This window comes from Rousettus aegyptiacus, unplaced genomic scaffold (assembly GCF_014176215.1).
Source record: "Rousettus aegyptiacus isolate mRouAeg1 unplaced genomic scaffold, mRouAeg1.p scaffold_m13_p_4, whole genome shotgun sequence".
NCBI lineage: Eukaryota > Metazoa > Chordata > Mammalia > Chiroptera > Pteropodidae > Rousettus > Rousettus aegyptiacus.
Genome location: NW_023416307.1, coordinates 90,287,152 through 90,301,147, shown reverse-complemented (window position 1 = coordinate 90,301,147; position 13,996 = coordinate 90,287,152). Strand labels below are relative to the sequence as shown.

At 36.0% G+C, this 13,996-nt stretch overlaps 1 protein-coding gene across 2 annotated transcripts; it reads right to left on the bottom strand.

The window, feature by feature from the left end:
• Positions 1–5,034: 5,034 nt before the first annotated feature.
• Positions 5,035–13,787, bottom strand: TM4SF1 (transmembrane 4 L six family member 1). Of its 2 annotated transcripts, none has more exons than XM_016120239.2 (6): positions 13,671–13,787; positions 13,102–13,361; positions 11,589–11,669; positions 11,353–11,498; positions 8,864–9,044; positions 5,035–7,014 (listed from the first exon to the last, which is right to left on the bottom strand). In XM_016120239.2, the coding sequence occupies exons 2-6, from the start codon at positions 13,276–13,278 to the stop codon at positions 7,000–7,002; spliced, it is 600 nt and encodes a 199-aa protein (XP_015975725.1). In that variant the 5' UTR covers positions 13,279–13,361; positions 13,671–13,787; the 3' UTR covers positions 5,035–6,999. The 2 variants fall into 2 exon arrangements, with proteins under 2 accessions (XP_015975725.1, XP_015975724.1); XM_016120238.2 differs by having other exon boundaries at positions 5,035–5,890; positions 13,671–13,786.
• Positions 13,788–13,996: the final 209 nt, after the last annotated feature.

The following is a 13,996-nucleotide window of genomic DNA, read 5'->3' as shown; positions in this document are numbered from 1 at the left end:
AGAGCATCTTATAGAATATCTGTTTAGTTTAGAAGATGCTGATTAAGTCTAAGAGAGAGACTTCTATCTTTTACACTGTTATGGGTTAAATTGGGTCCCCTCAAAAAAGATATGTTGAAATCCTAACATCCAGTACCTCAGAACGTGACCTTATTTGGAAATACGGTCTTTATAGGGATAATCAAATTAAAACGAGGTCATTAGGGTTGACCCTAATGCAGTATTCTCATAAAAAAAGGAAAATTCAGACAGATATGCAGAGAAAGATGATGTGGAGAGACACAAGAAGAAGATGGCTTTCTTCAAGCTGAAGAATGCCTGAGATTACCAGAAACAAAGATGGAAGCCTGGAAGAGATCCTTTCACTGGCATCTTCATGGCCCTGCAGATCCCTTGATATTGAACTTCTGACCTTCAGAACTGTGAGACAATAAACTTCTGTTGCTCTAATCTACCCATTTTGTGGTACTTTGAGACTAATATATTCCCCAATATCCATTTTTCTAGCCCGGTCGTAGGTAATTCAGGTTCATTTATCTATCTATCTATCTATCTATCTATCTATCTATCTATCTATCTATCTATCTATCATCTATCTTCTCTCCTACTTCTCAAAAAAGACGTCTTAACATTTCTATAATAGTCTTAAAAATAACAGAAACAACCATTCGTTTTCTCTTGTATTGTAATAAAGTATCAATTTTTAGCTAAGCAAATGACCAGCTCAACTCTTACCGTAAAAGTCCAGATAGTAAATATTTTATGCCTTGTGTGACATATGCTTACTGTTATGACTACTCAGTTTTGCAATTGTAACAGGAAAGCAACCACAGATAATATGTAGACAAATGAGTGTGGCTATATTCCAATAAAACTTTATTTACAAAAATAGGCAGCAGACCAGATTTCGCTCATGGGCCACAGTTTGTTGAGCACTTACTACATGACAAGCTCTGTTCTGGGAGTTGCGGATACCATAGTGTACAACATATTCAAGGACTATGCCTCATGGAGCTTTGAAAATCTTGTTTACAGCTGTGTCCTCAGCACCTTTTGCTGTGCAGAGCACACAATAGGCAATTTAGAAATACTGAACCAGTGAGTGATTGCTAATCTCTGGGGCAGGAAGAGATGAGCAAAGCTTTTCAAGTGTTAAGCCAAGAGGAAACTCTGAAACTCCTGGATGCTAACTAAAGTACAACAAAAAAATTTTCCATTGGCAGTTAATTCCTTAATAGCAAAAAAAAATACGAACAAACAAATCAACACCAATAAGTTCTTAAATCATCAAAAAAAATGTACAAGAGTGATCACAGCAACATATTTCCTATGATGCAAAAACTAGAAACAACCAAAATATCCATTAATAGAATAATGGGTAAATAAACTGTATAATCAAACAACAGATAGTGTACAACAAAGGAAAAGAACAAATTATTTCTACATGAGGCAACACAAATGAATCTCAAAAACATTGCAAACTGAAACCAACCACTGCCACCCCCAACTTGGACACCAAGGACTAAAATCATAAACCATTCCGCAGCTTATTGTTTATATTATCACAATGTTATTATTCCAGTCTTCATTAGCATAGCTTTGTTTTTCCAGAATACTCTTGCCCAAGCAAATGACTTTATCATTCATTTTAGGAATCTCCTGAAAGACTCATCATCTCTTCTTTAGAGACCATCAACAGGTTACATCTCAAGAGTCTTTGAACCTCTCACCTCAAAATCCTTGCCTTGCTGTTCCATCCAATGTTAAATGATATCATAATACTTACCAACCTTATTCAAACCTTCACATTAAAACACTCACCTTAAACTAGAATCAAAATCTCAAATTCAATTTATTCCTTCCTCCTCCAACACACTACCAAAGCTCTTTCAAGGTGGTGTCCTCCCTGATGGCAGTAGCAATACATTTGGCTTTCTCTTATGAATAGACTGTTCTAGTGATATTTTGGGAGCCAGCATTCAACAACACAATGTTTAGTGAGAAAAACCAGATGCAAAAGAGAAAATGACTTCATGAATCAATTTATATAAAGTTCAAGAACAAGCAAAACTAATCTATGGTGATAGAAATCAGAACCATAGTTATTCCAGGCATGTGTGGTGGTGGTAATACAGTGTGTATTGCCTGGGAGCAAACGTGAGTTTTCTGAGTGCTGGAAATGGCCTATATCTTGATCTAGATGGTGGTTACATGAGTATAAAAGTATGTAAATATTCACTGAGCCATACATTTTTGTGCACATTTTACTAATATAAAAAAAATAGTTATTTAAATAAAAGGTTTATATTTTTTAAAGGTTAAAAATTTCATAGGTGTCATTATCTGGAGTGCTGACTGTAATTTTAGAACCACTGCTCTAGTCAAGGAGTCGTCTTAAATAATATGGAGTTAGGTATTTGGAGACCATCTAGCTACCTTGGTTTTGTTTTCAGACCCTCTAGGCATCGTCTGTATCTGAGACTTGAGCCATTGCAATTGACCCTGAGCTTTGCACATGAATCAGTGATATATGTACACATATGCAGAGAGAGGTGTGATGAGAATTAGCAAGTGGAATGCTTGACGCAGTCTTCTTGCAGGATGCAACCTATAAATATAGGCACCTTGAAACTGTCTCTATTGGGGAACCGTTACAGTGTCGCGCCTATAAGAACCTAGTATGTGAAATGTACAATGAGATACTCACCTCCCCTTTCTCTGTTTTAGGGATATAACTACGTTAGTTGAGATTACATTTAGAATTGTGCCAAAATTGGGGGATGAGACAGTGTAGATGGTTACCATCCTTGTTATTTGTGACATTCACCAAAATTGCCTCATATAGCAATAGTTTGTTCTTTTAAATTGCTGTATAGTAGAGAAAAATGTGTATATGTGTTGTATATGTGTGTGTGTCCATTCTGTGTGTATGTGTGTGGCCCTGAAAGAGAGAGAATTAATTGATTGCTCGATTGAGTCCAGGAATTAACATGAAATCTACCTCCAAAAAGGCCTAACAAGATTCTTTAACTGCACTAATTAAAGTAAGTATACATATTGACCAAGACGTGCACACACATAAATATTTCATGTTATAAGGGATGAAAGAATACTTTGTACTAGTCTGGGATGGGCGACTCAATTTCTGGACTTGTTAAGATGCATTGGATCATCTTAACAAACTGGGCCAAGTACCCTGCCATTGTCTCAGAAAAGTAAAATGAGGAAAATTCAGGCTGTGCTACAAAAAAAAAACCCTGATAAGGGCCAATGTTCAAAGTAAAGGAATTTCATTACTTTTATTTTAAAATAGAAAAACATATGTAGTTGATATTTATAAAAATCTTATTTAGTAGCTGAACTAAGTAGGTATTATGAACTTATATTTCTTGAACAGAATGTGAATTCTGGCTTCCTCATAATATTTTTTAGCCTGTGGTTACCGCCTGCCTCACTTGGCCCAACCCTCTACTTAACTACAGGCACATTTATTCTCCCGTGTTAACTGTAGAATTACTCCTCTGTTCACACAAAATAACAATGGTTTTCTCTTAAAGATTATGGACTACTTCCTGAATGATTTTAGCACTATATTTTTCTTTTCTCATTTTTCTTTTATTTCCAGAAATAATCTGTGTTTATTATAGAAGCTTTAGTAGACTAGATAAGCAAAATTAATCAAGACAAAAACCACTCAGAATTTGATCAAAACTACATTTTAGTTCATAGATAGATAGATAGATAGATGATAGATGATAGATACAGAGGCAGATATATACAGAGATAGATACAGAGATATTCATTCTTTGTCATTTAGGCTCTTGTAATTTTTCTTGCTATAAACAAAACTCCCCAAATTATTCCTGGAACCTGAACATCCCTGATGATTCTCTTCAAATAAATTTCTAAAAGTAAAAATATTGGCTTAAAAAGGATGTGCAGACTTTAGAGATGGTTGCTTTTCTGAAAAGTTGCACCAAATCCCATACCTGTTCCCATCATGGGTAATCATCATAGAGAATGTAATCAATGCAATCTCACACACGTATAAGAAACAAATTGTAGTGAAAGTAACATTCCATCAATGTTCTTAGATTTGAATTCATGCAATTTCCTTTATGTGGTTGGTTATTTGTAATTCGGTCACTCTGCTAAATTGGCATTCAGAAGGAACTATTAACGTTGTATCCATGTGTGTGCAATTCAGATTCTACAGAATTTTTTTGTTTCTATGTTGCCAAGTGATAATGACCTGTTTGAGTATCCCCGAGGGGATTTCCAGCCAAATTGATGGGTCTAGAATATTACAGACCCAGAGTATGATCCATAAATATAAATAAACTAAGATAAATGTTAATTGTATAAGCTATTTCCTCTGGGTAACAGCGATGTCTATTATTAAAGAATTTACAAGCCAAGGGAAACTCTGAGTCACTCAAATTTAGGCTCTGGGGTGAGGATGACTTAGAGTCACAGGGGCCTGTCAAAGCCCCTTAAGTGGAGAGGCTGAGTCAGTGTTGGAACAGATAAGATCTCAGTACCTGGCAGGATTACAGAGGAGGTAGCAGGGGCCAAGGAGAGGAGCTGGAAAAGTCTGGGTTTTCATGTAAGACTGACCTGGATTCAAATTATAGTTATCTCACTTGCTAAAGGTGTGGCCTTGGGCAGATTACTTCACTTCTCCTAGCTTTGACTATAAAATGGAGAAAAACACCACCTTCTAGGACTGTTGAGAGGTTTCAGTGAAATAATATGTGTAGAAACTAAGTACAGTAACTGACACATTGAAGGAACTCAATAAATGGTTGCTGTTATTACTATTATTGTTAATAATTATTATTGCCATTTTCTTTGAGGATGCATTTAAGAAAACAAGGTGCTTATAACTGATCATTATGCCTCTTTTTTGGGATCCTCTATTGCAGGGGTTAAAAACCTGGTACCCAAGAACTCCTAAGAGGCCCACAGATAAGAATTCGTGAGAACTGGGTATTAAATTTGAATGGGGAAAAAAATGTCACTTTTATTACCCTCTAATGAAAATTAGTATTTCTTTATTGTGATTGCATGCAACAAATCACAGCAGTATCAACAATACTTATCATTCTTTGATCAACAATACAAAATTACATATTATTTTCATATCATATTAAAATTGTTGCAAGTACTCAAAATTTCAATTGTAACCATGTTGCAAAAGTACAGTAGTTCTTAGACCCACTCACTAGACCACTGTTAGATCCTATGTGATCTCTATTTTCCTAACTACACAGGCTGATGTGATGGAGCTGGCTATCAAGACAACTATCTTATAATTTTCAAAAATATTTTAATAAAATATTTCGATATGTTGATTTACTTTGTAATCCTATGTACTTTATTTTATGCGCTTTTAAACAGTATTCTTAAAAGCTGTCTGTTGGCTTCACCAGAGTGCCAGAGGGACGGAGGCACAGAAAAGATTCGAACCCTCTATTCAGGAAACAACTACAGGGCTCTTTAGGAAAGGAAGAGCTTAGCTGTCTAACAGCCAAGAAGCTTCTTTATTAACTTGTCTGTTGGCCAGGCAAATAAACACCTGTACAGATGTAGATATGAACAAAATCAACTCCATCTCTGTGTCCTGGATTTCATTTAATTTTTTTTTTTGCTTCATGTTGTGACTTTTGACCAATCTTATTGTACTTAGCAAGCATATCAAAGCCTCTAGTTAAGGATTATCTGTGTTCCTTAAAATTCACCTATAAATATTTTTGTTAGGAAGGCATGACACCTAGAAATAAATACCTTCTCATTATGGTGGCCACCGTCAGACAACTTTAAAAGCAGAAAATTTCCGAAGACAATTTCCAATAGATCAGGGAATCTTGTCATCTGAAAGAGCCCAACTCTGTACAATAGATATAAAAAAACAAGAAAGAAAATGTCTGTTACCCTCACCAGGAGCCTTATGCCTGTGGCACTCAGTAGAAAAGAAAGATACCTAATGGGGATAATGACCCTAAGGAATGGCATAGCAATGACAATGCACGGATAGCAGAAGAAGGTAGAAGGAAGAAAAAAGGGGGATAAAGAAACCAGAAGACGGGGCTGCACAACTTGCAGACTGGGAAAAAAAAATAAGTAGGAAAAAGAAAGTATTTTAAACAAAGGATATTGAGACTAAACAATAGAAAAAATGGTAATGAATACTTTATTTAGTTGTATTTAAACAAGCAAGTGTTGGAGAGATTTCCTTTTGGTTTTCCTGCCTCACCTTCTTGCCCTTCCCCCATTTTCTTATGATGTTGATCAACTGCTTTATTCCGTTTCCCATCATTCTTTCTATCAAATTGTCCAGGCCTTTTTATTTTTAAATACATGATTCTTTAAGTTCGTCTTTGAAGGACACAAAGCTTTTCACATATTAAGAATGAGCAGCACTGAATTTTTTGATTCACTCATTTAGTTTGGAGCATTCTTAGCTGGTCCTTGCTCTAGACAAGGCTCTGTCTCTTCTCAGAATGTGAAATGGTTCAAAGAGACTGCATGTTAGAGATTTTGCAAGCATATAAATGGGAAACACCATATAAACAGTGGAAAAGAACATCTTTTCAAGTTGTAGGATTTTCTCCCTTGTGGTCTTAAAAAAAAGCAACTAGAAATCTTTAATTTAATAAATGCAAGTATATATAATAATAATCGAAAAGTAATATTTATCTCTGTAATGTTTCTCAAAAACATCACTTCAAGCTGGAGTTTACCTCAGGTATACTGAGGAACTTCACTCAATCTGTAAATTATCTCCACAGTATAGTTTATTTACTCATTCCTTAAAAAATGTTTGCTAAGTTCAAACACTGAAATAATGTGAAGATGCCAGTCTTTATGCACATTTATAAAAGTAGAATATAAGATATATAATACACTAGTATAAAGTTTTACAAATTAATATAAGTAAAATATATAAATTACAATGAAATAAAGGAAAGTGGTGGTTCTTTCTTGGGGTGGTTGATTTTAACAGTCATATTGCTGTAAAGAAAATGAAATATGCATTAGGTTACTATCAGGCTAAACAAACAAAGATGACATTTTCAGTCTTTTTAAATTCCTGTTTTAAGCAAACATAACTGATCTCAACTTCAGCAGAACTTTAGCCAATAACAGTGAGAGCTTAGACAATGCTCACAAAATGTTTCTTAAACAAACCAGACAGACTCGTTGTCCTCTCTGAGTAAAAGCTGCAGAAAGGGGCCATGGTAACTGTAGCTTAACAATACTGGGTTGGCTTTGAATGTGTTTGGGGTAGGTATTTAATTTTAGAGATTTAAGAGATAATGCTGTGGGAGTTTCACATAGAAGTGGACATTCCAATTAAATGCTACCAAGTCACACACTGGACTCATCTATACTGAAAACCTTGCCCTTCGAAAGTCACTTTTGTCTTATAAACGAAGTTAATGGATCTGTACTACAGTGTTTGAAAAGAAGCGATCTCTACTGTGACTCAGATGGCAAATCCAGTGACACTATTTACTCTCCGAGAGGAAAGTGTCCTTCTGCTAAACCACTAGAACAACTTTGGTCATTGACATGTTTTGCCTGTCCCCAAAATACATGCACGCTAAAGTCCAGTCAGGGCTCATCTAATTTAAACTCTGCCTTGTATGAAGTTCAAGGTTAAAGATAGGTTATATTATAGTAATCCTAAGAGGATTCTTCTCTGCCTCTCCCCGCCCGTACTGCCTGGAAACAACTTCATATTAAAGGTTTCCCACTCCTTTGTTTTTTTTGAATTTTGGCGAGCTCCCAAGGAAATTATTAATCTTGTTGTACTTGCCTGATAAGAACAACTAAGTTTTTATTTAACTTCCCCTTAAAAATTATAGAAAGTTTCCATTTATTTAGAAAAGTTTTTTATGATAACAATGGACTTTTAATGTTCATTAGGTTTTGTCTAATTTTAAAAGAAAGTTAAGAAAACTTAGACCAGAGAAGTAAATGGTTAGGAAAATATAAATTAACTTAGTTTCTGTTTCCTAATCTCGTTTTACAGAATAAGACATAAAACAAACCCCCCAAAATTGGACCAAAGCTGGACTTCCATCAATTCAATAATATATATATATATTTTAGGAGGTTTTAGAAACAAAAACTCTCCCCACTACTAACAAATGCATATTTCTCTCTGAACTCATATCCCCAGGAAACAAGTGCTTCCTGGTTTTCTTTCACAGTGAAAGGCTTTTCATAAGCTGCTATTGAAAGGCTACTAGTGAATCTCTACGTTTAGCTATTTGGGTATTTTTGACTCCTTATTAGGAAGAAATAGCAAGTGTTACATACTAGTTAAGAGCAGTGCTGTGGCATAAAATGACCCAGGATTTGAAGCCTGTTACTTCCTGATGAGGTGATTTTAGACATATTGCTTAACCTCTGAGTCATAGTCTCATCTGAAATATGGGTTTCGCACAGTACCTAGTGCAATGAATGTTGGCTATTATTTGTGAATACAAGTTGGGAACATAAGAGAATCAAAGAGGGGACATTTGTTTTGTGTCTGCAGCCAGAGCAAGGGTAATGAAAAGAGCAGTAGGTTAGCTCCTGAATGGGGCACTTTGTGGATGGCAGTTTCCTATATTCACAGAGCCAACAACAAAGAACCAAGATGATAATTCAGTAACTGTGACATTCAAGGAAATTTATTATTGAGAACAAAGCTGAATGCATTAATGCTTTGCCACAAAGACCATGTAGAAATGAATTTTGGTAGACTGAGCAATGTTTGATTTTGCCTCTTTCTCTATGATGAAAACAATGGTGTATTATGGTAATTGAATACACAAAGGTCAAACTAAGACATTTTCATAGAGGTTCTTACCTGATGATGAGTACAGCAGTAGCCGCATATGCCTCCAAGCACTCCATTTATTACTTGAATAAGACACAAGATGAATTCAATTCCACCAAGTGCTAAGAGGATAGAAAACAGAGAGACATTCCATTCCACAACATGCTTGGGTTCAATGCACTGGGACCATGTGGATTTATCCAGAAGGTATCTGTGGATATAAAGAGAAACTTCTCACACACAACCATATCTAATGGGATGTCTCATAAGCTACTTTTTGTGTAGTGCTTTTGTCATTCAGGAAAAAAAGGAATGAATCAATTCAGTGACCTATATCAAATTCTTCCAATCCAAGTCGTTCTACAAAATGAGAATTTAGCCCAGATCTTGTTGCAATGATAAACATAAAATTCAGCAAAGAGCGTTGAGCACTCAGTGTAAGTTAGACATCCAGTCAGGGATGGCGATACAATAATGAACACAGGAATGGGCCCTATCTTAGAAAGCACAGCTTAAGAGGGGAGACAATTGGCCATCTCAATGCAACAAGTATACTAATCAAGTAGACAAAGTGTGAAAGGACCACAGACGAAGGCCATCTAAAGTAGTCCAGGGAGAATACCTATTTTTGTATCTTTTCCACAAGTCTGAATGAACTCCATGAAATAACTACCAGACCTTTCATCATTACATGTCCAACACCTAGACCAGTATGTGGAACATTTTAAAAGTAATTGAATGATACATATAATCCAAAATCACTTTGTGAAATGACTTAGCAGATTTTCTAAATATCTGGATATTCTTACAATCTGAAAAATTCTCTCACTCCTCTCCTAGAGTTTCAACCTTTGCTATATCATAGAGTATTTGAATTCTTAATGAAATACTATTTAATCATGTGGGAACATCTAGGATTAACTTAATTCCACAAAGAGGTATGGTATAATTCTTTCTTTATCACTTCTTCCTACAACGGAACAAAAGGGAATTAGAGAAATAACTTTGGAATGCTTCATGGAGCCAATCAGAAGTTCAATATTGATTATAAAAAATTCTGTCCTTCTGGCCCTGTCTTTTTGTATGTCACTGAAATAAAATTCTGTAATTTCAGAACACAATGTAGAAAAATTCTTTGGCTCACTTGGTTGAACAACTAATTACTAGCTTGTGACCATTAATTAGTCACCTTATTGCAATCCCTGGACAGGTTGAAATGAGGAATGACAGAGGAAGGTTTCTTGTAGAAGCTGGGTTGGATCATGGAAAAGGTGTATAATCAAGCAACTATAAAAAAACATTTAGTGATACTATCACCTCTTTTTGAATTCCAGATACATTAGTCATGGCTTTTTTTAAGAGATAGTTTTGTGCAGCAGTTTTGTATGTCTATGCATACACGAATAACCAGTTTCACCTATAGAGGCTACCATTGAGCTGTATTCATTGTAAGCTAGTACATCATATTAACAGCTAACAGTGGCAGTGCTCACAACGTGTCAGCTTCTGTGACAAATATTTTACTTGTGGTATCTCATTAATCCTTTTGACAACTGTTGTTGGCTTTATTTTACAAATGAAGTAACTGAAAACTGCAGAAAACTCAGTTTACATTTTCCTGGTTTCTCAGAGACTACATGCAGAGCTAGGGTCAAACTCAGGGTTATCTGATTTCATACTCAACCTATGACCTCACTATATGCTATACAAAAATTCATGGGAGACAAAAATTCCTCATAATATAAGGGAAATTCAAATTCATTATTCATATTATGTATACTCATGAATCTTATAACTAAACCTTTTGAAATTTAAAGAAGGATGTCATTTTATTTGTTATTATGTATATCAGTTTCTATTATCTACTTCTGTTCTTTTCTCAATGCAGATAAGAAACAAGAATCAATATAAAACAATGGAAAGTTTTAAATTATCCTGATATTAAAGTCTTGAATTAAACTGTCTTATGTAGCACTGGATGCCATATATAAAGGGTGCATTGTACTTAGTTATTATGTTATATGTAAGTGTGTGTGTGGGGGGGGGTAGAATGTTTCCTAGACTTTGATTAAATTCACAAAGTTATCATATATATAAAGATTCATTAATATTGTCTCAAAATAGTAAAATCAGCACATTGTTCAGAAATAGTATATGTGAGCACAAATTCTACAGCTAGGCTGCTTGGGTCCAAATCCTGCCTGCATGTTCTGACAATGTGAATTTGTATTAGTTACTTCATCTCTCTGTGTCTTTTTTCCTCATCTTTAGAATAGAAGCAATAGTGGAACTGTAAGACTCAATTAGTGTCTCCATTAAATAGTCCTTATTGCTTCTCCAGGTGAGAGACTGAGCATTATCCTCAGACACTTATTGCCTGAGCGGTGCCAGAGCCCATACCAATAAACCTGGCAGAGTGGATAGAAGAACAGATGACTGATGCCTTTTTAGTTTGATAGGTTTGCCACTACATTTGTGGTGGATAAGAATGTGTGATCTGTTAAGGAACAATTACTCACTGCCCCTGCGTGTTGGCAAAGGTATAGTTCCATTGGTTGGAGGAATCCAGACATATTGGTCCTTCCACTAAACCCAGAGCTGCCACGATGACGCAGTAGCCAGATCCTGCAATTCCAGTGAGAGCAGCCAGCACAGAAGAAAGCATCTAGGAAAAGGAGAAACACCAGAAGTGAGCCGCAGAGTGTGGCGCTGACGTTGTAGAAACTGTTTTCACCACCAGAACGGGAAGACCTACCACACGTCTTTTGCCGCAGTTTTCGTAGCCACAGCAGTCTCCCTGTTCCAGCCCGATGAAGACAAATGCTGGCAGGAATATCTGGTTAGAAAACAAGTAAATTAAAGTCATCGTCTTTTCCCAAGTCCATAAGGGTCAGGTTAAGCATCCTTGATAAAATATATTTCTGTCTGACAGTGTTGACTGGTTTTGGATTACACTAATCAAGTATCTCAAATAGTGCAAAACTATGAAGAAAAAAAAATCTAAATGTAATGTCTCCTTGTTTTCATGTAAAGTGTCAAAACATTTTTTAGGGTGAAGCTGTAGTATGGGAGGGCTAAAATAGTAACCTATGAATGTATTCATTTACACCCCAAGAATTCCTAGCATAGTCCTAGCTACAAATGCTGTTTTAGAACTGTTAGAACTTGTCTTTAAATCTCATTTGTTTTTCATTGTAAAACTGAAGATATCAACAGTCTTTAATAGAATAACTGAAACTTTTTTGTAAATGAGAGAGATGAAAGCTCCGTATAATAAATGTGAACTGCTTATTTGAAGATACGATTGTATAATAGCTTCATAATAGAGCTCTTTAAATAAGTAAGAAATACTTTGAGGTTGAGATCAGAAGAAGTTTAAACAGTGCAATACTATATTAAGGACAAATGATTATTTTCACATGATAGTAATACTTAAATTCAAGGCAGATTTAAAGAACCACAATTAGTGTATAAAGGTTTGGATGTTTTAATATTTTTTATGTGACTAAAAAAAACCCCTATTTTGTACAGTATTAGCAATTCAAGAAACTTCTCTTTAAAATTCTCAATTTCAGCACATTAAAGTAGCAAACCCAAGTTTGTCCACATTCTTTCTAGGCTGTGGTTAAAGCTAATATTTTCAGCTCCAAAGTTGGCAGGCAAATTTCTCTCACATCAATTAAAAACAAACCTTGGAAAAAACAACACATTCCACTACTAGCTTCATACACTGGTCTGCTGCTAACTGTAGGGTTTTTCCTAGACACCACACCCCAGGATTACATAAAGGAGAAAATTTCTGTTCTTTCTAAATAACCATGCATTCATAATTTATTATTATTTTTTTCTGTTTCAGTTAGCTGAAAACAAAGAGCAGAAATTTTGAATCCAAAACTCTGTTAATCTAGTCTGAGACCCAGCCAACTCTTCTCAGTTCCCCAGAGCAAACGTTAAATGGTTGCTGGCTCCAGGACTAGAAATGCCGATCTCTCAAAACTGATTTAAAAACTAGTGTCTGTTTCTGGGTGCAAAGTAAGAGAGTTTAGTAAAAAGGTAGCTCACTTTTAACTGAAAGAGGATTTTGTAAAACAACATCTAATAAAATTAATACCCTATACCTATCTTGACTTTTGTATAATCTGCTTTCAAAAGAAGAATGAACAAAAAATCACTGGATCTGGAAATATGCATTATAGAAAACTTTCCATAAAACATCACATTTACCAGGAGAAATTTTTTTAAGGTTTTAATAATTTTAAACAACTTACCAGCAAGCCCCCTCCTACGATGCCAGAAAAGAACCACACAAACTGGCTGAGGTGGTCTTCAGAGGCATACCTTGTTTCTCCATTGGGAAAATAAAGCAAAATGTTAGCTACAATGCAGAGGATGGCGAGCCACACCAAGGAATGCCCGATGCCTCGTGCACATTTGTCGTAGCACATGGTAGCAGGGAGTCTGGGAGCTTATTTTCCACCCTTCAATCTGCAGTTCAGTGATGGCCCAAATCAGATGAGAGTATGCCTGTCTGCAAAAAAGCAAAAGCAATTTTCAGCCCATTCCTGCAAGCTTTTAAATACTCTGAGATCTTAGTCACTGGGTGGATGAGGTACTTTGCTTTCATTGGTCCTGATTGCAGCAGGCTCCAGATGGGGTGGGGGAAGTAAGGGGGGAATGTCCCGCCCTTCAAATGAGATCTTTGGGACAAGTGAAACCAGGACATGAGAAACAGCCTCAGTCATAGGCAAGAGAGAAAATGATTAGTCTTCAACAAGGAATTCACCGTGCAACTCCTTTACAGGATAAAGAATAATCAGGAAAGTCTAAAACAACTTACCAGTAACTATCAAGTGTCCAGAGCGACAGCCCTAATTGAGGCTCTGAAAGACTGTGAGTTGTAATCCTGCTCCATGCGGCTGTTTGGACAGCTTTCAGTTTGAGGGCTCTGTGTTCATTTCCACTCTGCACTGACTTAATTTAGGACCTGGGGCCAATCTCCTGAGCTCTGAGCTCATTTCCTTGTCTGTTAAGGGCAAGGTATCTGAGCCATCGCCCACAGATTTGAGAAGGCTGTTGGGAAAATTACAAAGGAGATTTCTTTCCTCTGCCTATGGTGTGTTCTGCAGGACTGAGCCTGCTGTCCAGCCTTCCTGGACATCTTCC